The sequence below is a fragment of the Macadamia integrifolia genome, chromosome 11, assembly GCF_013358625.1.
Source record: "Macadamia integrifolia cultivar HAES 741 chromosome 11, SCU_Mint_v3, whole genome shotgun sequence".
Classification (NCBI taxonomy): Eukaryota; Viridiplantae; Streptophyta; class Magnoliopsida; order Proteales; family Proteaceae; genus Macadamia; species Macadamia integrifolia.
In genome coordinates, this window is record NC_056567.1 from 10470881 (window position 1) to 10497308 (window position 26428).

Genomic DNA, 26428 nt, shown 5'->3' on the forward strand with positions numbered 1-26428 from the left:
GTTTGCCATTGAAGGTGGGGAATTTGACCTTAAATGGCTTATTTAGTACCAATGGTCAAAATATTATGTTATAGGAAACCATGGATCAAGTATTGGTACCTCAAGGACCTATAGAAATGGCTTAGTTAGGAGCCTGAAGATGTGGAACCAATGGAGATAGTTTAGATTAATGATATCAGCATATCATGTGTGAACCCACACCCCTCTCCATGATCTTAAACACTTGATACTGGGAGATGTTTATCCTTCTCGTAAGCAAGTTAGAATATCAAATACAATTTGTGGAGGAGTGAAGTCAGTATAGAAAGGAATTTCATTTTAACATATAAAGTACAAAAATGTCTGCTCTATGAGGACAAAAAGAAGGAAGAGGGCGAAGACAACTGCTTATCAAGAAAAAAAAAAAAAAAAAAAAAAAAAAAAGAATAAACTTAAGACATATAAACTACAAAAAAGATTCACAAAGAAAACAAAAATATATGAACAAGAAGAAAAGGGAAAACAGAATGGGGGCCAGAGGGGGAAATTGAAAAATTCCTGCTACTATGTGAAGAGGGTTACAACATCTCGACGGTATCCCCTCACCATCAACAGCCTTGGCACATTCTGTACCAACAGATCCATGTACTCCATGTAAAAGTAAGCTGGGTGGTTCAATGGAGGTGGGGGAAGGCTCACAAGAACCACTGCTGCCATTCTCGAGTATCTTAGTATGGTTGAATTCAGTTTCAAAGTGGTGTAAAGGAATTTCTCTACCTGTTGCTCATTAACAACAACAGGCTTTCCATCAGCCATCAGAGGAGTCCCTTCTGTCTCAGCCTTCTCCTTCATCTCTCCTAAGTAAGCTGTTATTCGTTTTTGGGCCCCAGTGAATGCCTCCATCGAGTCATCTTGCTGTGCGCCATCCTCCATATGGGCCTCCCATGACTTCATTGTAATGACTATCACCTCAGCCAGCATGCGGAGATCATATAGGAACTTCTTCACATCAGCCTTGAGCTCCTCCGCATCTGAATCCTCCTCGGCAATGCAGAAGACCTGAATCTTGCAACTCTCAAAGCTCTCCTTGGTAAGCAGAAGCTGAGAGAGAAGCAACATGAGACCACCATCTCTTACAATCCAATACAAGTCAATGGTACCGTACTGTCTTTGATACTCGTTGGGCCACTCATCAAGCCCTTTGATGATAACAACTGCCTTATTGGCAACGATGCAGTCATTGATAATACTGACAAAAGTGGCTGGGATCTCGGTTAAATTCTCTCGACGCCATATCTCTGGATATCTCATCACCACAATATTGGGCTTGAGATTACCAAGGCCCATGGTCTGGACAATCCCACGGAAACCTTCAGACATAGAGGGGGCAACCACAATCTCTGCTACACCCTCACAGCGCTTATACTCAATATAGGTTCTGAGCTGCTGGCAGGCAGCCTTTGCATCCTCAGCACAATCATAATAATCTCCATCAAGAATAGAGACAAAGATAGACATGCCTCGCCCCTTCTTCTTCATAAAATTAGCAAAATCAGCAAGTTTTGGATGGCAGGGGACATTCTCCGGAAGCTTCCCCCATGGCCTACAGAATATGAGGGGGATTGGGTACCAGTTCTTAGGGTGGACTTGGTCCGCTGCAAAGTATAATCTGTGAGGGTTAGTTACCAGAATTCACATAGAAATCAGCAAATAAATAACTCATGATAAACTGTTGGCAAGAAAAAGCAACTAGAAAAGTGTTTACATAATAAATATCATACATATGCGACTTCACGGGCCCAGGTCAACTGATAATGTGTCACTGCTTGGATTACCATATGTAGCAAAAATTGCAAAAAATAAATGTCCTTACTGGTAAAATATGGGACAAATGAAAATTCATTACCCTCAATGCTCTGAAGCATGCCCCTTTTCCTTGCTAGGAAGAGAAGGGGGGAAAAGGAATGGGGAAAGGCCTGAGAGATTTAGAACTAGGTTTCCACATCACACAGTTCAAAATTTCGGTGGGTTTTGCTGAAATTTCGCTAAATATTTCTGTTTCAACAGTTGTACAAACGAAACCCACCATAACACTAGAAAAGTGCAATGTTCCGAATGAAATTTCACCGTTTTGGCTAAATTTTGAAGAAATCTCTGGTGTCGGTGGCGTTTTGACCGAAACGACAAACCTTTAATATAAAAGGTTATGTTTCAATCGAAATGGGTCGTTTCTCTTGTTTTGACTCTAAAGGCTAGAAAACTTCTTCCGTGATTTTTGGACAAATCACTCCCATACAAGTGTGGAACAAGGTGATGGGTAGTACTGGAATGCATAGAAAACAACAATATGCAGAATTTGTGAAAGTTTTGTGCAAGATTCAAATTTGAAGGTATATCATTACAAAAAATAGGATATATACTTGGTAGTTAGCCATCAAATTTTTATATGTTAAGACATCACAGCCAACCAATCTATGGCTTCACGTAGTCGGATTTAATATTTTGGAAGAAAAAAATTTTAATTTTCTTGCAACAAACTTTTGAAGAAAAAAAAAGAGATATATTTAGTGGTTGGAGCTCAATTTATATATGTTAAACACTGTTGGCCAATCTACCGCCTCACATAGTTGTTTTTGTTTCTGTCTGAAAATTAATTATTCACATTTTTGGATTTGAAATTTATTTTAAAAACTTGCACAAAATTGTTTATTTTGGTTTGAAAAATATTTAGTGTTGTATTTAGTATTTACAACTAAAGACGATGATTAATATTCCATTATTACTATTGGAAAATTAAGGTAATTTAAAAAAATTATAAAACTAGTTTTAATTAGGAAACAAAATATAACAGTTAAAGGGAAATTAGGAAATAACTATATTACTGTTTTAGGAATCTTAAATTGTGTAGAACAATTAATAGAGGATGCACTTTTTCATGCAACAGTGTAAGGAGGTAGCACAATGGCTGCAAGGAGGTGATAGTGGAGACATATTATGGATGCAATGTACCAATAGGAAATGAGAATAAAAAGTCATAATGTAATTATTGTGGCAAGATGATCAATTCAAGAGGGGCCATTACACTGAAGTTCCATCTATCTAGTGGCTACAGGAATGCAGCATAATAAAGTAGGGTCCCTATTGGGGTTTAGAATTCATGGCAGCCCTCATGGACAGAAGACAGGAGATTGGAAAAGCAACGGGCAAGGAAGGAATTTGATGAAGCAGTGCTAGAGAGACCCACCAGCAGAGGCTGACTCTGATACCAATTATATGCCCAAGCAGAGAGGAGACGGATACAGCAAGCTCAGACAACGAGCTGAGTGACGCATCAGATAGAGCTGGTTAGGGGGTGCAGACATGGGAAAGGAGAAAGTACCTTTGGCTTTGGAGCAGCTGTACTAGAGGTAGGCGGTAGTGGTAGAGATGGGGGAGAAGAAGGAAGAAGCAAGAGGCAAGAGGCAAGCGAAGTTGCCTTTCCAGGGATTGTTCCCAGCACCAGTAGTATATGATGATGATCCCATTGATGTCCTTCACAGGATTCTACCATATATAAAACTCTAGGATGCCAGACACAGAAATCTACAGCATGTCTGTTCTGATTAGAAATGTAAACTGGGAGATGCCATCTCGAAGTGGCACTTTTATCATAGCATTCCAGCAAATATCACTAAGGGACCATACTACCAAAGCATGCTAGACATTGTGGGGAAGACTTCCCAAGAGTGAAGAGACCCTCTACATATGAACTGATTAATGATTATTTACCTTGACAAAACCAGGAGCTGGAGAGTACGTTGATACGCTTAAATAGGCATGGCAAAACTATGGAATGACTGCGATGTGTGATGGTTGGACTAGACCCACTACACAGTTCATCATCAACTTCATGGTCTATTGTGATGGTAGGACTGTGTTCTTGAAGTCTATGGATGCATCCAAGGAGAAAAATGATGCAAAGTATATATATATATATATATATATATATAAGTTGGTGGAGGATGTGGTATAGGATTGGGGGGGCATACTGTAGTCTAAGTGGTGATATACAACGACAACAACTTTAAAAGAGCTAGGGAAAGATTGATGTACAACAAGTACAACACTGCATTGATCTCATGCTAAAGGACATGGGGGGAGATCTTTGGTATAGGGTGTAATCGAGAGGGCAAGACACGTGACCACATTTGTCTAAAACCATAGACATGCATTATAGATTTTTTTTTTTTTTTTTTGGTGAATAAACAATTCATTAACCAGAAGAAGAAAAGGCACACAACCTTAGAAAAGGGGGGGGGGGAGAAAGAAGAAATACAGCAAAATCAACCCTCAAAGAGGAGTAGTAGTACTAATGACAGAGCTTGGAAGCTCCCAAGAAGCAACAATGTGACAATTTCTTGGGGAGGGATTACATAGGGAGCAAACATTTGAAATCTTGGATTTCATATGAAAGAAGATGGAGCTCCAAATAGTCCAAGCGGCCTAGAGTTGGAGGTCCATTTCCTATGATATCTCTCCATCCATAATTGGTTTAGGGTGGCACAGAAAGCAAGCTTGCCCACAGTATCACATAATGTCTTTCCCTCAAACGTCATATCTACCCAGATCCACTCCCTTTAAAAGGAGAGGATACGCCTGCGAGAAGGCCAGCATTTGGACAGCACCAAATTCCAAATGGAGGCTGAAACTGGGCAGCCAAAGAAAAGATGATCAATATCTTCCAGATGAGCACTGCATATAAGGCATAGAGGGGGGGCCAGAATTCTTCTCTGAATGAGGAAAGCTTATGTAGGCAAGCAATTAGAGAAGGCCCTCTAAGCCGTAAAACTTTGGCGGGACCAGGGGAGACCAAGTACCAGAAGATAAAATATCAGCAACAAGAGCATGCTTCGGCAGTCTGGAGCTGTCTATGACTGGCACTGAAAACATGGGAAAGAACTCTCTTAGGGTGCCAAGGGTTGAACCATAGATAAGTAGAAGATCCATCCACAATATGAGAGGATATAGTTGCAGAAGCAAAAGTTCTAAAGGAGAACATTTTGCGCCACACCTAAGAAATATTCGAGGGAATTCTCACAGACCAAAAGGTGTCAGATTGAAGAATAGAAGATTAGACCCAATCAACCCATATACTTTTTCTTTTTAGAGACCAATTTCCATATTAACTTGAGAATACCTGGAGAGTTGACATCCTTGATGCATCTCAAACCCAATCCTCCTTCAGATTTTGGAAGGCAGACAATAGCCCAACTGATCGGTCTAAGAAATTTGGAGCATTTGTTTCCTTTCCAGAGGAAGGAAGCAAAAATGGATTCAAGCTTAGAAGTGATGGATTTAGGCAAACCATAGATTCCAGACAAATAAATGTAAGAGGCTTGAAGAACAGATCTAATAAGCTCCAACCATCCTGCATAGAATAACAACTTTCCTTCCCAAATTTGGAGGCTCTTTCTAATGAGATCAAGCATTGGGGTGAATGATGGGCAGTGAGCCTTGCAGGAATCAGAGGCAAACCAAGGTACTTGACTGGGAGCTGGCCAAGGGTAAAACCAGTCATCTCAAGCAAAGAGGCCTTAACATTCTCAGAAACTCCAACCATGAAGATAAGAGATTTGCTAGGATTGATGTGGAGACTAGACATGGATGCAAACTGATTCAAGCATAGCATAATAGACTCCAAGAAGGTTGCATCAGCCTTGGATAAAATCATCAGATCATCTACAAAAGCCAGGTGGGTAATCTTGGCAACCTTAAACTTTGGGATAGCAGAGATGAGATATTGGTCAGTAGCAATTTGCAGACTTCTGGAGAGGACTTCCATACCTAGACAAAAAACATAGGGAGACAGGGGACAACCCTGGCGAATTCCCACAAAGGAGGAGAAGTACTCAGCCGGACTGCCATTCACCAAGATAGAGAAGCGAGAGGAGGCAATAAATTGGTGAATCCAATTAGAGAACATAGGTGGGAATCGCATCTTGCTTAGATGTCCCATCTCAGAGAATCAAAGGCCTTGTAATGTCAATCGTCCAGAGGACAGTCGGAGAGAGATTTTCTGTCAAATCCTCTAACAATCTCAAGACAAAGGAGGATGTTGTCTCCAATACTCCTACCAGGAATAAAAGTTAATTGATTATCACTAACCACGGAATCAATGACAACCTTGAGTCTATTGGCAAGGATCTTCACAATAAACTTGAATAGAAGGTTGCACAAAGAGATTGGCCTAAAATCATTCATAGTGTCAGCTCCCTCTTTCTTGGGAATGAGACAGAGGAAGGTGTGGCTGATTCCTTTGATCTAGCTAGAGATGTTGAAAGGCAAGTGTAGTAGAGATTTGGTGAGGCCTAACATTACGCAATTCATCACCAACTACATTGCCTTGAAGAGCATTGAGGCGAAGATGGTTCGTCTAAGGTCAATGTTTGCCTTGGAGGATTGGTTTACTTAGAGGGAGTCGGTTTCGTCACAAGATAGGGCAACACAAGCGACCATATCTAGTGACCAATTTTGGTAGGATCTGAAGAAGGCCATTCTAATACTAGCGTCGGTGGTAAAGGTATTGAGGATGGTCAACTATGAGGAAATGCCTACCTTTCCACACAGCCATTTAGATGATGAAGGGCCACATGGAAGCAGCGATACCAAGTGATGGCAGGTCATACCTGAAGATTGTTGAGGATCGCTGGGAGAAGCACTTTATGCATCCACTTCATAGGGCTGGTGAGTTCTATCCTTTTCTTTAAGCTAAGTCGGAGGGTACCCATGTATTACGCACTAGAACAAAATCACTGCTTCTTAGCTCCCAAGTGTTGATCAATTCACCCAATAAACTAATTTAAACTGTGTTTAGCAGTCAGGTTCAGCAATAATTGAATAATAATTTCTCAAATGATTAAATGATATCCAACACAGAGGAGGATGGTCATATCCTATAGAATGGCAGCAAAGTATGATTCTCTTACAATCTACACAAGATGATGGAGAGCAGTAGAATTACCCATTTCTGCAGTACCCCACAAAACCAGAGATAATATAATAATACATATATTTTCAAGAATCAAATGAAACTGGAAAGAGCCTCTCCTGCGAAGCAGGGGGTAAGGCTGCGTACATTTGCCCCTCTAAGACCCTGCAGTAGCCCAGCCTCGTGCACTTGGTTGTTCTCTGCTCTCTCTCTCTCTGTGGAAAGAATCCGAGGTTCCTCATCTGTAGTACCAGAAGTTCAATGGATACCTCCTCAAAAGAACCTTTTCAGTGGACATCGACTCCCCTCAAAACAGATTAATTGTTGAATCCTTGGCCCCCAATTCATTTTACACTCCACCTCCCAAGTCCCACCTGCTCTTTAAGGCTGGGGTTTGCTTTGTATAGTTGTTCTTCTCTCCCTTTTCTAGAGAGTCCATGTATTTCTCTTTCTTTGGTAATGAATTATTTATTCACCCAAAAATAATTTATTCAATTTCTCTGTACTCCCTCAAAATAACTTTCTTATAGACTAGCACCCAATCACAAATCCAGCATATAATTCCTACCCTGAGAAGGAAGCACTAACTAAAAAATTTTAAATCTAAAAACTTCTAACTAGACCGTAACGAAATCCTACTTAAATTCTAAAGAAAAAAAAAAAATTCCTTTTCAGATCAAAATTCAAAGCATATGCTACAATACCTTCCTTATAATTGGAAAAGGTTTAGTGGAGTTGAGTTGTTTACAGTACAATACCTCCCAATGATCGGAGACTGCGAAGAGCCAGTTGGAAATATGCACTCTTGAAACCATCACCCCAGTCCCCTGCCTTCCCTTTTAAGATCACATAGTAATATATAAGGCTGGCCAGGGCAAGAGAAACCACTGTGAATGACCACGAGATCAAGAACATGATCACTGCACCAATCACAAAAGCAACAGGTAAATTTCTCTCTTAAATAAACATTTTCATACACAAAAATTTACAGTCCAAAGTGAAAGCAATAATAATCCCAAACCCCAGAAAGCACATTATATAGATTATCATTTCAATCAACTCTTTTGCTGCTTATGTGAGATTAAAGAAAATCAACCTAAAATTAAATCAGGGTGATCTCGGCAACAAAAAATAGGAAGTGGAAGAACAAATTAAAAGGAAAAAAGTTATGATATCTATTACCCGGACAATCCATGTACCACCAAAACTAACTGTGCTGATTTGACATGACATGGATATGCGTATGGGATAAGCATCCAACATTTTCCCAAAATTCAGACCTTGGACATAGCTATGAAGAAGATCCTCTCCCATTTGACACATTTTAAAGCCCCATGCCCACACAGAGTTTTGGTGGATGGGTGGATCCAACTTTCTCAAAACACACCCATTCACAATTCCCATAACCAAAACCGTGTATAATCCCCACAACCAAAAACATGAAAGGATATGATTGTGTAATCCCAACCATCCCAGATAATCACAAAGACAGTCTCTGAAGAAATGGTAGTCTGGATTTCAGTCATTCTAATCAATCATGTGCATTGTGGATCATCTAGATGGGCGTGGATTTTAAACCAGCTGCATCCCAGAGATACAACTGAACTTACATGTATAATTGGGCTTCATTTCAGGCATCAGACAACAGGATCAAACGAAAGTCAAAGAATGTGACACAAACTTATATTTTATGTATAGTTGTTTGGACATCTTCACCAAAAAAAAAAAAGCAGTAGTTTGGACATAAATACATAGTTTTCAAGGAGACAAAGCGACCAAGGCGATGGAGGATAGTAAAAAATCAAGGTGACGCCAACAAGATTTTAATTACTTCAGTCCCAGTAGTTTCAGTCTGCTAAGCTGGCTTGTTGGGTTATGTTGATGCCCCAAACTGGGATCAAACTCCAGTAGTATCAGGATCCCATCTTCCCGCATTACTAGCCTTCGCACCTGGTAACCAAGATTGTTTTAAAATATTGAAAAACTGAAAAAGAATTGCATGTGTTGTAATAATAGGTTAAAGTCTCGGATTCTAAACGGGTCCTTAGGTCCTTACGAGGTTTAATGGTCCTTGTTATATTCTAGAACTTTTTCTTTGTTATTATAAATAAAGAGGGCTAATGTCATATTAGACACAAGTCATTACCCCATCTAACATGGTATCAGAGCCTTTGGATCCAACAAACCTAAGGGTTTCCTCCCTTCTCCATCTCTCTCTCCCTTTCTCTCTTTTTCTATCTCCCAACGCCTCCCTCCATTTGCACCTCCATCCATCTCTCTTCTTATGCTTCTCTCTCTACAGGTGTTCCTTAAACCACCAAAAGAACCACTAGCCTCCATCCCTATTCTCCCTTGGGCTCTCAGACTCTCTTCTACAATGATCTGATAGGCCCAACTCCTTCTCCATCGATTTTTTCAGGATTTTTCCCTATGAAATTGATTTTTCCTTGCCAATGTGCTTTTTTCCTACTCGATGCTCCGATCATCTTGGTGTTTGTTACGACTGGCGCTCCTTATCCTTGTAGTGGTATGTACTAGCCACTTCACCGTCTCAGGAGTCTGTTCCAGAGCTCTCCCCAAAATCGATTTGAAACCCTTTTATCGATTTTTGGATTTTTTTTAGCCTTTTTCCTGATTTTTTGTGATTTTTTGTGCTTCTTTTACCTCTGGATGGTACCTCTTCCATTAGTGCAACCCCTTTAAGTTGCAACCATGTCTATCAGCTCTTATGTTTCTACTGGTGGAGACACCTCAGCTCTTCCCACCTTTGTTCCTTGTGCTATCAAGCTTGACGGCACAAACTATCTTATGTGGTCATGCTCGATCTATATCTCCATCAAATCCCGTGGTTATTACTAAGTACCTCACTAGAACCACAAAGTGTCTGACCACCAGTCCTGAGATTGACAAGTGTTAGTGTGCCAACTCTCTAGTTATGGCCTTCCTTGTCAACTTCATACAGCCATAGCTTTCACGTGGCTATCTCCTCCTTGACTTTGCTGCGAAGATCTGAAAGTCTGTCCAGGATATGTATTCCCAAACAGGGAATGATGCTTAAGTATTCGAATTGTGCCAGAATGTTCGTGACCTGAGGCAAAGAGGGCTCACACTGTCACAGTACTACTATGACTTGCACACACTGTGGACTGAGCTGGACTTCTACGAGGAGTATACTCCTTCCACCCCTGGAGATGTCACCGGTTTTCAGAAACGAGAGGACAAAATCAGGGTCTATAACTTTCTAGTTGGTGTGAATGTGGAGTTTGATCAACTACAGTCCCAGGTTCTGAGTCGTATTCCCTTTCCTACCTTGGATCAAGCTTATGTTGTGATCCAACTTAAGGACCTTCGTCGTACCACTATGCTTCCACAGCCTATTGCCACTCCCACTGAGAGATCTCCGGCACTCAGCCCCTCAACGCAGCCCCATAGTCTGGTGGCTCCTCTACCAGAGCTCCAGTGAAGTGCAATTACTGCAAGAAGGAGCATCACACCAAGGAGCACTGCTGAAAGCTTTATGGTTATCCTGCTGATATATCTGGCAAAGGGCGAGGGAAGGGTCATGCCAACCATACTTAGGTCCCAAACTCTGACTCTGCTCCGAGCATCTTTGCAACCTCACTACCATCTAATGAGCTCACTACCATCTAACGCTTTTTGACACGTCCGGACTCTCTTGCACCAACAACTGCGAGCTCTACTCATTCCACCCTTCTGGGTCAGGTATCTCTTTTTGTGGACATATTATGTTTGTCCCTTCTACCCCCTGGATCATAGACTCCGCGGCTTCTGATCATATGACAGGTTGCTTATCTCTTTTCTTCTAGTACACTACTAGTACTAGTAAAGTAGTAATGGTAAGGTTAAATTGGCTAACGGGACTTATTCCACTATTTTGGGAAAGGGCTCCATTAGTTGTATTTATTTAAGCAAAGTATCGGTATCAGTCGTCGTATCGGTCGGCCAAAATTAAGATACGTATCGGAGGGTATCGTATCGTATCGGAGATACGCTAAAGATACGCACATAAATGGATAGGAAACACTTTCACATTTGCATAAAAAAATAGTTAAAAAAAGTTATATATAACATGTATTATGCATAAACAGTAAATTGAGAGTATCGCACTAAGAATCCAAGGTTTGTAATTGTCCCATAAATGTAAAATCCTTGTTCCCAACCTTGATTTCCACTTTAGTTAGAGAGAAAAATGGTTAGCAGCAACTTTGGAACAAAAACACCTCAAAAAATTATGTTTTTCTAAAAAATTACCCATTTTGGCCATTTTATGACCGTATCGGTACGTATCGGTGTCTATCGGTCGATATATACCGATACGCACCGATGCGTACCGATACATACCGATACGTACCGATACATACCGAAACGTACATTTCACTTCAATTTTGAATTTTTCATAGAGTATCGGTACGTATCGGTGGTGTATCGGTGCTTATCGGTGTGTATCGTAGGATACGTATCGATACATAAGGATTGTAAAATTTTCATGATACGTATCGGTATGTATCGTGCCGATGCCTACCGATACGGATACGTATCGGCCGATATGGCACGATATGCACCGATACTTAAAACCATGCATTTAACCCTTTCTACTATATTGCACAGTCCCTCTTTTCCTACTAACCTATTGTCCATTAGTAGTCTTCCAGTTTTAATTGCAAAGTCACATCATTTTTCCCGTCCCATTGTGCTTTTCAGGATATGGTGACAGGGGCAACGATTGGCTCTGGTAGGCTGCGTGGTGGTCTATATCTGCTTGATGATGACTCAGTGTTGGTTTCTAGTCAGGCTCTTCAGACATCCTCTACGTCACCTCTCGTCTCTGTGCCCTCCACTACATGTTGGATGGGTTTTAGGGATAGTGTCAGATTCCAAACGGGTCCTTAGGTCCTTAACAGGTTTAATGGTCCTTGTAATATTCTAGAACTTCCTCTCTGTTATTATAAATAAAGAGGGCTGGTGTCATATTAAACACAAATCATTACCCTATCCAACAACATGAAACTCATCCTAAGATGTTTTCAGCTCTATTTGAAATATGAAATAAGCCAAAGATCACCATGTCCCAACCAACCCAACCTAAACCAGATCAGATTGTGGCTAAGAAAATCAAAACTACATTGGATTGATGGACTCAGATTGAGAAATCAATTTGTAGGTTGAGCTTGCACTGGCCATCTTCCCAACCAACCCAAGTTGCAAAGCAAGTATTATTTCTCAAATTGATAAGATTTAAGTCCTTAAGGACTCATGTTAACTTAATTTTATCTTATGTACTGATCCAGTCCAACATGGCTCAATCAAATGCAACTAAGTTGGAGATTCACAGTGAGGCCAGCTTGTTTCTTTGGATATTTCAGCTTATAGGCTGAATGTTTCATTCATAACACCATCATTGTTGCATTCATAACATTGGCCTTCCATTTCTTCCTTTTTCTTGTAACTTTCCTGATTGACAATGTAGGAATCGGGTCAATCCAAAACCAACGAAACCACCCTAGTTTTGGCCATTCTTTCAGTTGGTCGTATTAAATGATGCATCTGACACCTACGAGTATGGCCACATTTCCCATTGCACATAAGCTTCCTGTACAGTTGGCCCACTAATCCCAATGGGTACATTAACTTTCCCTCTACTAAAGACATATTTGGACAAAAATAAAAGCCACATTCTTGGATTTTTAGAATGGCTAAACAGTAATGGGTTGGCATATTATATTTAAAGTTTCTGATCATTGAAGAAATCTCTCTTTCTTGAAAATCATTTGAATATTGAAAAAGAATAAAATTTAAATATAAATGGACCAAAAACCGAAAAAGAAAATGGATTTACAGATAGAAAAGAATCACTCATTGGAGATAGAATTTTCTCTTTGAGAATGGAATAGCATTTTATTTAGCTAATATTTTACTCTTATGTTTGCCTTTTTTTTTTTTTTTTGGGGGGGGGGGGGCCGAGGGGCCATTATTTTGCTAACAAAGCTATTCAAGGTTCACCCATTTTCCAATTTCACTGTTTACCTCCCCAACCCCCTTCCTCAAACCCTTCAGAGAAAAGGAAAAAAATATATCTAAAGAAACTCCATGGATAAAATGGTGACCAAGAAAGGCAACATACCTATACAAAGGGATGCTCCAAGAAGAGAGAGGCTCCAATGGTGAAATTTCCACCGAGGACGCCAGCTTGGAGCATCTAGAAGATCAAGAAGGAAGCAAGATAAGTTGACACCAGCATAACAAAGAAGGAAAAACATTGTAACAGTCGGTGTGATAAGATCCAGATTCCCAATCACAACACATGCACAACAGAGGAAGGTTGTAAAGAGGGTAGCAAAATGCGGCTCAACCCCCTCAGCAACCTTGAAGTAGTTAAGAACTGGGAGAATGTCATCATTGGCAATCGCTGCAAGCAACCGTGGAGCCCCTGTCAAGCTTTGAAGAGCTGCTCCTAGAGTGGAGAGGATAATTCCAACATAAATGATTGCAGGAAAAGGCCAAGCCACTGTAGCTGTAAGTAACCTGCATATGTTTAGTAATGCATAAAAACTCAAATACTGAACTTCTGATTTCCATTTGGTTTCAACAAATTGACATATATAAATGTCAACTACTATCCAGATCCTCCAAATTACAACACACCCACTACTAAACAGAATATTTACTTGCACTACCGCTACTAATAAAAATTTCACAACATGATAAAACCTAGTCTGATGTCATTTGTGTAGATATGGTGCATTTTCTCTAGCTATGGCTTGGCAATGACATCTCAATTATAAAGACTAATGTAGCTGGAACGGTAGTTTCATCCAAAACAAAGACAAAGAGAACCTCAACTACTAGAAGGTCCCAGCCACAGTAAGACTGCTTCCTAGGCTGATTTCCTTTTGTGGACAAGCATTCTGAAGAAGATTTTATGAGAAATCTAATGAATAGAGGCGGACGCTTATACTGTTTGCTTTCTCTGCATCCTCCAATCTTTCCACATGCATCAAAAATTTGCTCTTCACAGATTGGTTGAGCCAAATAAAGTGATACCAACAGTACAACCACATAACGAGCCTCAACAACAGAGGAAGACTGTCCAGGCATGGAAAAGGTAACGACAACGAAAATAAGAAGATTGTGGAGCAAGTAACAACAGTAGTCAGTGCAGTGACAGTTGTTCACCATCACAAGTTCGTTCTCCTCCATGATTTTTTGGACTTGAATGTACCTCCAAAGCTTCATATCTTGGATTTTGTTCGCGTTACAAACAAGGAAAAATCCAACCCCACTCGTGGACAAGTTTTTCTCAACACCGGGGGAATTGGTGCAGGTGCACACCCATGACAAATCCAAACCCATCTGGGTATCCAAAGGCAAATGAACAGGATCCAATTTGGGTCTTTGACTAGTAGAATCTTTTAGGATTTTCTTTTATTTCTATTTTGGGATATTGTAATATTTTATTTCAAGGTAGGATACGTAGGATTTAGAGTAGGACTAAGAGTTGGTTTCAATGTTTCCTTTTTGAACTTTTCTCCTTTTAGGATCTTTTTCCATATTAGTCTTTCATTTTCCTATTTTTATGCTTGTAACCAATGAATTAGACAGATAGAAATAATGAACTGAGTTTGGTATTGAGTGGTGCCTGTGTGGCTTGGCAGCCCCTTGGCCTCCACCACTGAATTTATCTATACGATGCTTCTTAACTGTCCAACATTCCACACCATACATCATAGCTGGTCAATTGGCTGTCCTAAAAAGGTTTCCTTTAAGTTTTAAAGGAATGCATTGATCACACAACACTCCAAAGTCTAAACACACCTCTTCACTTTATCAATCCTATTTTAATTCTCTGTGAAACATCATCATCTATATCACCTTTACTCTTTATTCTTTCTTCATCCTTCTTCCATTTCTCTATTTCTTCCACTTATTTTCTATTTATCCCTACTAACTGAGTTATCTAGATCCAACACCCATCATCCACAGTTGTAGATCAATCTCCCAATTCCCTTCTCTTTCCTTCTTTATATTTTGGGTAGTAGTTTACCACTCTAGAGCGACCTGATTCCAAGCTCCCTACCCTTTAATTTCATCCATATTCAGGTTGAACTCTGAAGCCAAATCTGGTTTCTGTTCACCATCAGATCTGAGTTGCAGAAACTTCTCTTGATCATATGATCTCTGTTTGGAGTGCCCCTAGGTGGAAATCGAAATTTTGGTTTCAAGTGGTTTCTCCTGTTAGAGAGGGAAAACTCCAAAAATATCCCAGATTTAGTATTTTTGGCTAAATCACCTAGATTTCTTGGTGAAACAAAGGGTTGGTGACTACTACAACATATCTACTCCAAAATTTACCCTTTTTCCCCCAAAGGTTTCGGGCTTTCCCAGAAGTTTATGTGGTACTGACATAGAATTAAAGGACTGGTTTTGTAGGGCTGTTTTAAACTCAGCGTACACTTCCAACCTAGAGTACGAAATGAAACTACAATTTTGGGTGTGACTTTTACAATCCAAGGTTCCAATATGTCTAGACATTATTAATTAGGGTTTTGCCTGAAGTTTCGGACCAAAATATGGCCATTTGACCACCAAAATGTCAGCCAAAACACGCAGAGTTTCGATCAAATTTCGGCTGAAACCTGAAATCTCGAACCTTGCCTCACACATGGTTTAATTTTTGAAGTTATGTAATAAATCATCAATATTTCCAACTGTTTTCCTTAAAGTTAATTTGTTAATGCATTATTTTCCTTGCACATAATGTGTCTATTAAAGCACTAGACAGAAGAGCATGGTGCATGCTTCATTACAGAGAAAAAAAGAACCAACTGCGAAAGGAAAACAAGTAAAACATTGATTCAGAGAGCAGGAAACAAACACATTGGTGTTAGCATTTCAAAAGGAAAAAAGAAAAAATAAAAATGACTGAAAAGTCTTTTGTCGCAAAGGTACAACTATCACAGAAAATATTCTACCTGTCTGTCAAAAGCTTCTTTCTGGTTGCAACAGCTCCGAAAAACAACACAGAAACTAGATATAGGGAAGCAGTTGTGAGAGTTGCAGTCAATGTTCCAATTGGTATTGATCGCTGCGTGTCTTTTAGTGAGGCAGAGCGATTTGAACCTGCCATAATTCCCGTTACAGCAGGGAAAAAGAGACCGACAAGAGAACTGAAAACAGTAAACATCTAATTGTTAGAAAATGCAGAAATTTAACACTATTCAAAACTCATCCATGAGTAAGTAAAGTGTGTCAGGCTTTCAAAGTGATATCCAAGTCACCATCCTCACAGCATATGGTGAAATGAACATCCAACACCGGAAAAGAACAAACCGATAATTAGAAATATTTTCCTCCATTTTGTTTAAGGATATTCAGAACAAAGATTAACAAATTCAAAATAACGGCTAACAATGGAAAAATTTAGTATAAAATATCCTAAGATTTTCCTTGTGAAAATTTCTCACTTCTCAGGTTACTGACTCATAAGCATTTTCACAGGATCTGGATGAGAAAGTGATGCAAATGGTTGGGTAATCCAAGTCCAATAAGACTAGGACCATCAAACAGGGACAGGGATGAAGAGGTAAACTGTATTCTGGACCCTATGTGAAGAAGACTCCATAAGTGTAGTCGCATCTCTTGGGCTAAGCTATTTGTACTTCTGGGAGAATACCAAATATGATAGCAGAGCATGACTTGTCTAAAGTGCTCATCTTATCTTATGGCTCCAAAGGGTAGAAAGAGGACTTCAATGTCTGCCCATATGAATGAGCAAGTTTAACATGTAGCTTCCGGTAGCATTGGATGTTAGCCCACATGTTTCGGCAAGCTTAACAACTAGTTGATTCTTTTATTCTTTTGAGAGATGAGTATCACATCAAGGGGTGCGCTTGGTCCAACGGTTAGGTACGAATGTTGCGACCTGGTGGTCAAGCGGCCAAAAAAGCCTCTTAACATTCTCCGGGTAAGGCCGCATAGTTCTCGGCCCCCCCCGGTACCTCGCACATGCGGGGGCCTCGTGCACAGGGTACGCCCTTTTTTTTCACATCTAGCTTCCTCTCTTGCAAATAGCTTTTTCAATTTGAAGCAGGAGGCCTTCCAGTGAGCTGGCTAAACAAGAGGAATTGTGAAATGTGAGAGCTCTTATTTGTTCAGGGATGACTAACCGATTGTTGCATTAGCATTGTACCAGACTCTTGTACGAAAAAAAAAATTGAGCTAAGATCTCTTGTATGCTTTCTAGTGTACAAGTTTTGAACTTTTCAATGGCCATGCTTTTTCCAATTTTAGATCTCACTCATGAAATTTTCTATTCATCAAAATTAAAAAGAACAGAAACAAAAGAGGTATGCTCAACATTCAGGGTAGTGACCATGTAGTGCTGACTAAGCATAGAGCTCGAATACAGATAAAAGAAAGAAGAAAGTTTCCCAAAATTCTAATGATCAAGTATATAATAAGGTGGGAATGTTACGTTCAAATTCAGGATGTTCTAGGATAATTGGGAGCGGTGCTTATGGGTTAGAAAGGTACAATACTACATTGGGTTGGTATATCTACTTCCAGGTTGGATTTAATATGGTCTTTGAGTAGTATGGTTTAATGCAGGGGAATCATACAGAAGCTGTTTAGTCTCAGTTTGAGTCTGTTGAAGTACTCCAAGTGAAACTTAAGGGTAGACAAGTCCTGGCTGTAGCCTGCATAGGTTGGTGGTTCGGACCAGGTGTCGGACCATTTGGGCAAAAAGGTTGGTGGTCCAGTGGTCTAACATCATGTAGTTAAAATATTACATTAACTGTACTATAAATACATTATATGTTGGACTGATTAATAAGCAGAAGCTCCGCTGCTGTGGTTATGCAGTCACTCTCCTCCAAGAGATAGGTTTCACTAAAATTTTCCATACACTGCCATGATCTAGCAGTTGGACTGTCCAATCTGAATGATCTGGACAATCCAACCACTTGGACTGGGCGGTTCACTTACATTTCCACGGTTTCAACTTGCCTCAGGTCAGTACACTAGGACAGCTCATCCTAGTGATCATTCAGTCCAAATAATCTGTAAACGAACTGAATTGGACTTTTCTTCCTTAAATTCATGAAATCAGAATTCCTTGATGCTTGCTTCGGTCATGTGATGCTATTGTTCTCCTAGGTGTAATTTCAAACCCCTAAGAGTGAAAATTAGGTAGTCCTTTCTATATTCTTCTGTGTTCTGGTTTTCTTGTGGTCCTTTTATCTCCACTTTTCTGCAATTGAAATCAATTGAACCTACAATATCTATTGTCTACTGAATACTTATCATGCTATCCTAATTAGAACCCAAACTTTCCTAGTACCACCCCTAACCACAACCTCTGAACCCACAGTTCACTGGCTCCCTTTTTTAAAACCTGAAAATCTCACAATCTATTTAACCCCACCAACTTGCAAGAGAAATCCAGAAGCACCCAACAATAAGCTCTAACTATCAAAAATCTTCAACCCTCTAAAGCCCCTTAATCAGATTTCAACTTTTCTTCTGTTGAGATATGTACCACGATAGGGGGAGTGTCCCTATCATGGTTTATGTCTTTAATTTTTAGTAGGATTTAGGAGTTAGTTGTCAGTTTCCTGTCTAGACTAGGTTTAGTTTCCTATTCAGACTACAATTGTATCTACAAGTTTCTAATAAAGGCATAAGCCACAACAGATTTCTATTCTGAGCCTATTGTGGGTTCAGCAACTCCTCCATCATCTCTCTCTCTTCTCTTCTTCTTTCTCTACTGGTCCTGGTTTGTTAAACTAAGCTTCCATTATATGGTATGAGAGCCATGAGGAGGAAGGGAAAAAAAAATTCATCTTAAAGTTAAATAAAAAAAAAAAGAGTTCGTTTACAGTGTCATTTACTGCTGTGGTGTTCGTCATTGGCTGAAGTTCGCTGCTGCGATCCAATCAATGTGTTATGTGTCTGTGATACTGATTGAGACCTCTGTTTTCTACTGTGGGATCAAGCTTTGCAGCTATCTTGTCGGATTTCTTCAATGGAGTATCTGAAGGTTGTTTTACACCCTGCACCTGCTGTTGTTCTCTCCATCTAGTAATTCTGTGTCTATGGTCTTGGAATCCATGTCTATGGCTTGCAAATGGTGCTTTTGTGTTTTCTTGTCTAACCCTGTGATTTCTTTGGGTTCTAAGATTTCCTGCTTCAACTAGGATTCAATCGAACTCGCCCTTTGTAAGTCCAATTGGCATGGAATTTTGGTCGAGGTTTCTCCTTCTCTAGGTGATTCAAACCCCATCGACATACAAGTTTTGATTGGTTCTGAATCTGTTCTGCCAACAAGGTGGAGATTGTTGGTGTACGATGTCTTGTATTCTGTCACAGTTTAATCCAGGGAGTACTAGTACAGGCGCCTCGACAGGCAGGACGGTGGTCCGGATTAAGGTTTTTCGCTATATATTTGTAGCAAGGGTTTCTTCGATTGTAATGCAAGAAATACTGAGAAGTGTGAGGACGAGCGTTGTAACCCTATTCTCCATTGATAGTGAAGCAGGATCTCATCTCACCGAGAACATAGGCAATCTTGCCGAACCTCGTAAACCTGTGTATTGTTTGTTTTCGTTTTTCCATTGATTTCTGCATCGTTTTAGGGTTGCGTTTCTATAGTCCTCTCTCTCTCCCTCTCATCCTCTGCTCTCCTTTCTTTTCTTCTTCACCCTCTTCCTCTGAACCTTTTTCTTCTCCGATCTCACATGTTCGGGAGGTCGTGATCCACCCATTGCCGTCTCCCCATTCCTTCCACTCCCGTCTCGACTCAAATCTGGTGATGGTCTTGTCGGGATCCTCCCTGATTGACTCGTTGGCTCCTTCCGTTGGCATTCTCTGGGCCTGCCGTTGCTCATCCTTGAGTTGCTGCTTCGATAGAGTATAGCTATGTTGTTGTCCATCTGCTGCTCCAACTTGCGACCAGAATGATACGTTGGCTCCTCCCCCCTCCGCCGACGCTCTCTGGGCCTGTAGCCCCTCATCCTTGAGTCACTGCACTGTTAGAGTGTGCCATTGTGCCGCTAACCTAGCCATGCTCTCTTCTGGATCCTTGGCAGATCAAACGTCTTCTCACGTTTCCTCCCTGATCGAAATGTTTGTCACGGTTATTTCTTGGCAAGCTCTGTGCAAGGCTTGCAACCCGTAAGGTTGCCAGCCATGTTCGGCCGACAGCTGCCTCGCCGATGCCCTCCGTAAGGCCGGCACCCTGCTTCGCTGCTATCTCTTCCTCGAGGCCAACTTCTCTCTTGGTTGTGGCCCTTCGCAAGGCCAGTGCCCTGCCGTCATGCCTACCTTTTTCTTCCGGAACTTCGATTCATGTCTCGACGACTGGAAGTGGAAATGATGAGATCTATTTGGTGGAACCCTACCAAAATTCCCTTTGTTTGCCCCTCCTCCTTTGGGCTTCTGGGTTCATGTTCATCCAATGTGGGCTTTTGAATTTTAAGGTGTAGGGCTTCTGGCTCTTTTTATTTTAAGCCCATGTGGACTCTGTGTTGTATTAAACATGTAATTTGTGACATGTCTTCTACTCCTCAAGCCCACTGGACCTTGGATGCTATCTTTTTTGGACTTTGGTTACCCTTATAAGGTTTGTAATCTCCCTTAGGGTATATATTCTCCCTCCCCTTCTTTTAATGCATTTATCAATTCACCCAAAAAAAAAAAAAAAAAATCAAATACAATAAAACAGAATCTATGAAGAAGATGGACAAGAAGAGCACGATGGAAATGGAGAAGAGGAGAGAGGGTGAACACGATAGAAACAGAATGGAATACTTCTACCATAGACAGCCTCTCCCTATATTAATCAAGCAACCAACTCTTAGTAGGAAAACTGCTAAGAATCTAATTACAGCCAAAGACTAACTAAAGTAAATAACAGTGACAAACTTAGCCTATGACTCAACTTACACTTCTCCCACTCAAGTTAACACCAACTCTCCCCCTCGAAGTACAATATTCAACAGATATCTTTTGTCGCCAATTCTCCTAGGGTCATCTTAGGCCTAACCCTGGCTCTTATAGCATTTTTAAGGTAGTAATAAGAATATTCAAATTAAAAAAATAAAAAAAAATAAAAAAATAAAAAAAACAGAGTTTTTATATGCTATTACATACTTGAAGTTCCAGTAAAATTTTCCTTCAGGATCGGGAATCCCAGCGCTGTCAGTTCGTTGGTAATCTGAACTCCAGTTATCTTTGATTGTTGTCAGGCTTAAGCCCGTGATTCCAGCTGTTTCAAGGATTGAGATAAGAAAATAAATCATTTCTAAAGCTAGGCTGAAAAGAATGATGTGAATACCAAGAAAATAAAAATAAAAATCAATGAGATAGTGATACAGTCTACCAAAAAGGTATGATAACAAGATCACTTGAAGGCATTTCCACTAAGCATTTAATTTAACCAATGTATGCAACAGCTGATCAAACCAATGGTCCAAACAATCAGGCATGTAAAATTTCTTGACAATTAAACATGAGAATGCAATATCTACCTGATGTAGCAGTGCTACGATGGATCGACCCAAACCCGCTCCAAAACCTGGACCAAGAACCAGATCCAATATGGGATCAAAGTTACTGATTTGGGTTCAAGATTATTAGAATATTCTAGGATTTTATTTTATTTGAGAATAATTGTAATCTTTTATTTTTGGGTAGTTTTTAGATAGGTAAGAAATTTTCATTTTGAGTCCGTCTTTGTTTCTAATTCTATTAGTCTAGGTTTTAGGAGATTTTATTTCTATTTCAGTTTTAGACTTTAATTAGGAAACTTTAATTTTATCTTATTATAAATTAGGCATGTAACCCAAGTTATGTAATTGATTGAATGAAGAATAATGAGTTGGATTTGAGCCTGTGTGGCTGTCTTCTTCCCCCCACCCCCTCCTTCTTCCCTACGACCTCTCTGTTCCCCATCTTTTCTCCTTCTATCCTTCTTTCCCTCTTTATTTCTTCTCATTCTTCTTTTCTGGTTCTCTTCCAACAATCTCTGTTCTGGAAATCCATTGCAGCTTATCCCCTCCCCCTAATAATCTGTTATCTTTTCTTTACTGTTCTGTTTCGTTTTCTGCAACAATCCACCCACATAGGGTTGCTGAAACTCTTCCAACAAGCCTATGTTCAACCTCTGATTTAGATCAAAGAAAACCAACATAGGGGAGACCCTAATCCCTGAAGCTCTACTCAGAAATCCCTTTCAGTTGGGCTAATCGAAGACTGCAACTAGGATGCAACTGCACCCACCGCCCACCCCCCATTACTGCCCTTACGTCTTGAGGTTTTGAATTGCAGTCACTACTCTCGGTTGGAATTTAGAACTTGAAGTCTGAAACCCTAATGATATGAATTCTAGGCCTAAGGTGCTTAAGTCCCTCCAAAGGAGAAATGAAAAACTCTACATTTATATCTTTATGTCCATTAATTATTAGGATCTAAGTTGAAAGCAAATGCTACTGTGTTGAGGTAACTAAGTACTCAACTCCATCAGAGGCAGGAAAGGCTAGTAAAAGACGATCAGACATGGAAGTGTTGCAACCTTACAAGTGTGAATTATAACTTTAGACTTGTCCTATTGAAAATTGCGTACTTTTAAATCCATGTCCAAACAAGGCAATGAAGGAATTCAGAAAGATCTATTAAAGAATCAAAAACAAATATCAAAAAAGAAAGAGTTTGATAGTGGCAATGCCTTTGATCAACAAAATTAAATATTTAGTAATTCCAACTTCTTGGGATTTGGTATTCTAGCTTGGTTTTAAAAACTTTAAGCTTCTATGTTGTGCTTTTCACCAAATGCCAAAGTGAGATTCTAGGGAAGATCAAATGACTGTATCTAGTTCAGGTGACCTTTTTCTTTTCGGAGTCCTTAGAAACAAGGATTTAAAAATCAATACAGGAGTTTGCCTCATTCAAGACCCAATAGCAATCCAGATCGTAAATTTCTGATACTGAATACAGATACGACAACCCAAATGACCGATACCAAGTTTTAAAACATTGATTGGAATACGAATTTTAATCTTATGATTCAAAACTCGATTTTCTCAAATAAAATATTGTCTTTATCATTCTCAATTTCTTCGACTATAACAACATCATAAGCAATTTATTACCAATTGATGCACTAGCACTATCATGGCTGGACTGGCATGACCCAATAGAGAAACCCAGACCGAAGTGAAACCGAACCCAACTAGGATTTTGGTCCAACAAGGGTTGGTACTTGGTAGGGGTTCATTTAGTTATTTACCAATGGTCCAAACAACACAATAAGCAATTTACTACCAAATGTTCACTATGGACAAAGTGGTAAGGAAAGATATGCAATTGGTAGGGATAGATTCTAGTATGACCGCAGATATACTTATGTGGAGGACAAAGACCCGCGTAGCCGACCCCTTGTAGGGGATGTTCCTGGGATGCTGTTATATTTTTACTGCTAAAACATATCCCTAGTATCATCTTATACTTCGTTGTTGCATTTCATTTATCTTATATCTCTTTTGCTTTGTTGAACATTTGGATCCATGTAACCAACCCCATTTAGGTGGGTTAAGGTTATGGTTGTTGTTGTTGTTGTTGTTGTTGTTGTTGTTGTTGTTGTTGTGAATATTTTTGTGATTGCATTTTATTTTATATTGGGAGAAAACTACGTAGGAGATTTGGCTTTTCTATTTTAAGTTCTGGAGTTTTAATAGGAGTCTTTCTTTTCGTTTTATTTATATGTAAGCTACCCAAAGATGGAGACACAAATTGAATTTAGTTTGAGGTGCTTTACCATAGCTTGGAGCCAATAGCTGGCCATGTTTGTTTCTTTCCTCTCCCCCATCGATCTATTCTTCTTCCTCTGTCAGGTCAATCCTTCCTATCTTCTATCTCTCCTTTCGTTATTGGTATCCTTCGTTTTCTTTTGTTTGTCTCCCCTGCCCTGCCCTAGTGTTACCCACAGCCAGTCATAACCAACCATCAAACTACCTCACCCCCTCCCCTCTCTTCTACAACTTCGGGAGAATCATCCTTACCTCTGGGAGATAAGACCGAAACCTTGTTAGACCTGAGAGAACCAAATTAAATTTCAGAACTGGTTCTCTTATTACCACCAGACTTAGTTTCAGCTCTCTTGTTTCTTTACTATTTGATTGTTTGATCGTATTGACGCTTTCATTCAATAGAACTCGTGGTCAACAACCTTTGGCCAAATCTTGTGTCGATTGGATCAGTACAGAGTGAGATTTGTTGACAGAATCCCATCTTACAGCTGGTTCACTCCTTCCATCATAAGGAAGATGAGATCTTTTTATATTTACAATTATGTCCTCACTTGCTTTAATACATTAACACCTTTTTTTTCTTATTTTGTTTATTTTTCCCCCTAACTTCCAGAAATACCCTGCACCTAAACATTTGTTTTCAATTGAGTCCTGAGTCTCTTTTTCTCTTCCAAATGGACCCTCAATTGTTCACAATATTTACATAATTGCCACTATATCTTTAAATTAAATCATTTACTATCCTTGTGGGGCCATAGCGATCCCAAACAAGGTTTTGTGACCAGATTTGCATCACCAATCAAATGAAAGGAACAAAGGTAAAAACAGAACGGAAATTTGATATGATAGAATAACAGATATGATACATCTCCATAACTCTAGACATCATCTGACATTTTGACATTAGCAACAATTGCCTCCTTTTATTAACAACATGCTTCATTCTAGTTTTTAAGTCGCTTGCAATAATGCAATCTGGAGGTAATTAGGAAGTAAATTTACAGACAGACAATAAAACCAAATCTTGCCACTAGCTCAGTTATTGGCTAGTAATAACCAGTTGTGTCAGTCAACCAAAGCAGCAGCTTCTTAAAATAGGGAAGTGATGTAGATAAGTCACTTCATGGGCTTATTTTATTGCAAATAAGCCTTAGGTTGGGTTATGTATTTGTTGAGCCTTTGATCCCATGGGTTTTCTTTGTAATGGGTCACTTTAATAGGCCTAAAATATGGGTAGAAAGTAGGAAAACAGGATTTAATTCATTAGTTTAGTTAGAATCCTGTTTTGAGTCAATTTTCTTTGTTATTTCAGTTTCCTCGTCAGTTTAGGTTTCCCAATTAGTTAAGGATTGGGTTAGGCCTTTCCTTTTTAGTGTTTGAATTAGTTTTGAGCTTCTATATAAGTTTGTAAGGGCTACAACATTGAACATGAATTTATTAATAAATATATATATGGCTTATGCTATTGTGTTGTGGGATGCAGTTGGGTGAGATGCTCATTCACAAGTTCTTCTTCCCCCTTTTCAACCCTCCATCGAATTCTTTCTTTTTTTTTATTTTCCTTTTATTTTTTTGTTGTGAGAGAGTGTTTGAGAGCTAGAACCAAGCCTATTGGAGGACATCTTCTCTATTCAGCCAGAATTTCAGATCTTTCCTGGGATTAGGGTCACTTGTGATTCTGATTCTACGGTATTTCGTATCAGAGCCTAACCAAAGATGGTTCCAGAAGTTCATTACTTTGTTGGACAAAGGGATACATGAAAAGTCCTTGACTGGCAAGATTCTCTGGAGGAATATTTTGACTACTATAACTTGATAGAGGCACGAAAGCTTCGATTTGCTTGCTCACGGTTGATTGGTTGTGTTGGAGAATGGTGGAGAGTCCATGTAAAGTGACTTCTAGTTCGAGGACATGAGCCTAAGACTTGGGAAGAGATGAAGTATGAGTTAACAGCCCCATACCTCCCTGCATATATCCAAAGAAGGCTCTTCCCTCCGCAAGATTCCCATCAAAATACATCTACAGCTCTCCAAAAGACACCCACAGGTGAGAAGAGTCAGAAACAATTGGTAGACCACTTAGCCACTCTTGTGCAAGAATATGCAAAGGAGCAACAAGAAAAGATACCTCCAACCAAAGCACCAAAACCTGAAGTTGAGTTGGTGTGGAAGAAATTCCAACCATTCCTATTGTCAAGGAAGAGCTAGTCATTGATGTTCCCATCAACGAGACTCATGTGAAAGAATTCGAAAGCAACCCACAATGGACAATGAGGTTGAGACTGAGCAACTATGATGATTGTGAACAACCAAGAAGAAGGACCTTGAGATTGAAATTATGGAAGTCAAGAACACAATGGTTGAAGGCATTCATGTGGATGATCCCATGGATACATTTGAGGTAGTTGAAGTTGAGTATGTGGAGTTTGTCATCCCATTAAAATATTTTGAAGATCGAGTTCCTCACATTCTAGACTACATCCTTATTATCAAAGAGCTACCTGAATTTTTCAACGGCTTGAAGAGGGAAGTGCACAATGCTATAATCACCCTCACATTCTACTTCTAAGAGAGGGCAAATTGATGTAGATAAGTCACTTAATGGGCTTATTTCATTGCAAATAGGCCTTAGGTTGGGTCATGAATGTGTTAGGCCTTT

At 39.7% G+C, this 26428-nt stretch overlaps 1 protein-coding gene across 2 annotated transcripts in view; it reads right to left on the reverse strand.

Moving 5' to 3' along the window:
- Positions 1 to 286: 286 nt before the first annotated feature.
- Positions 287 to 26428, reverse strand: part of LOC122093235 (cation-chloride cotransporter 1-like) — a 59146-nt gene continuing 33004 nt past the window's right edge. For both annotated transcript variants that reach the window (XM_042663516.1, XM_042663515.1), the window contains 5 exons: positions 21116 to 21230; positions 15937 to 16131; positions 13089 to 13489; positions 7705 to 7866; positions 287 to 1634 (listed from right to left, as the gene is read on the reverse strand). In XM_042663516.1, the coding sequence (XP_042519450.1) occupies positions 544 to 1634; positions 7705 to 7866; positions 13089 to 13489; positions 15937 to 16131; positions 21116 to 21230 (1964 nt within the window). In that variant the 3' untranslated portion in view covers positions 287 to 543. The remainder of the gene's footprint in view (positions 1635 to 7704; positions 7867 to 13088; positions 13490 to 15936; positions 16132 to 21115; positions 21231 to 26428) is intronic.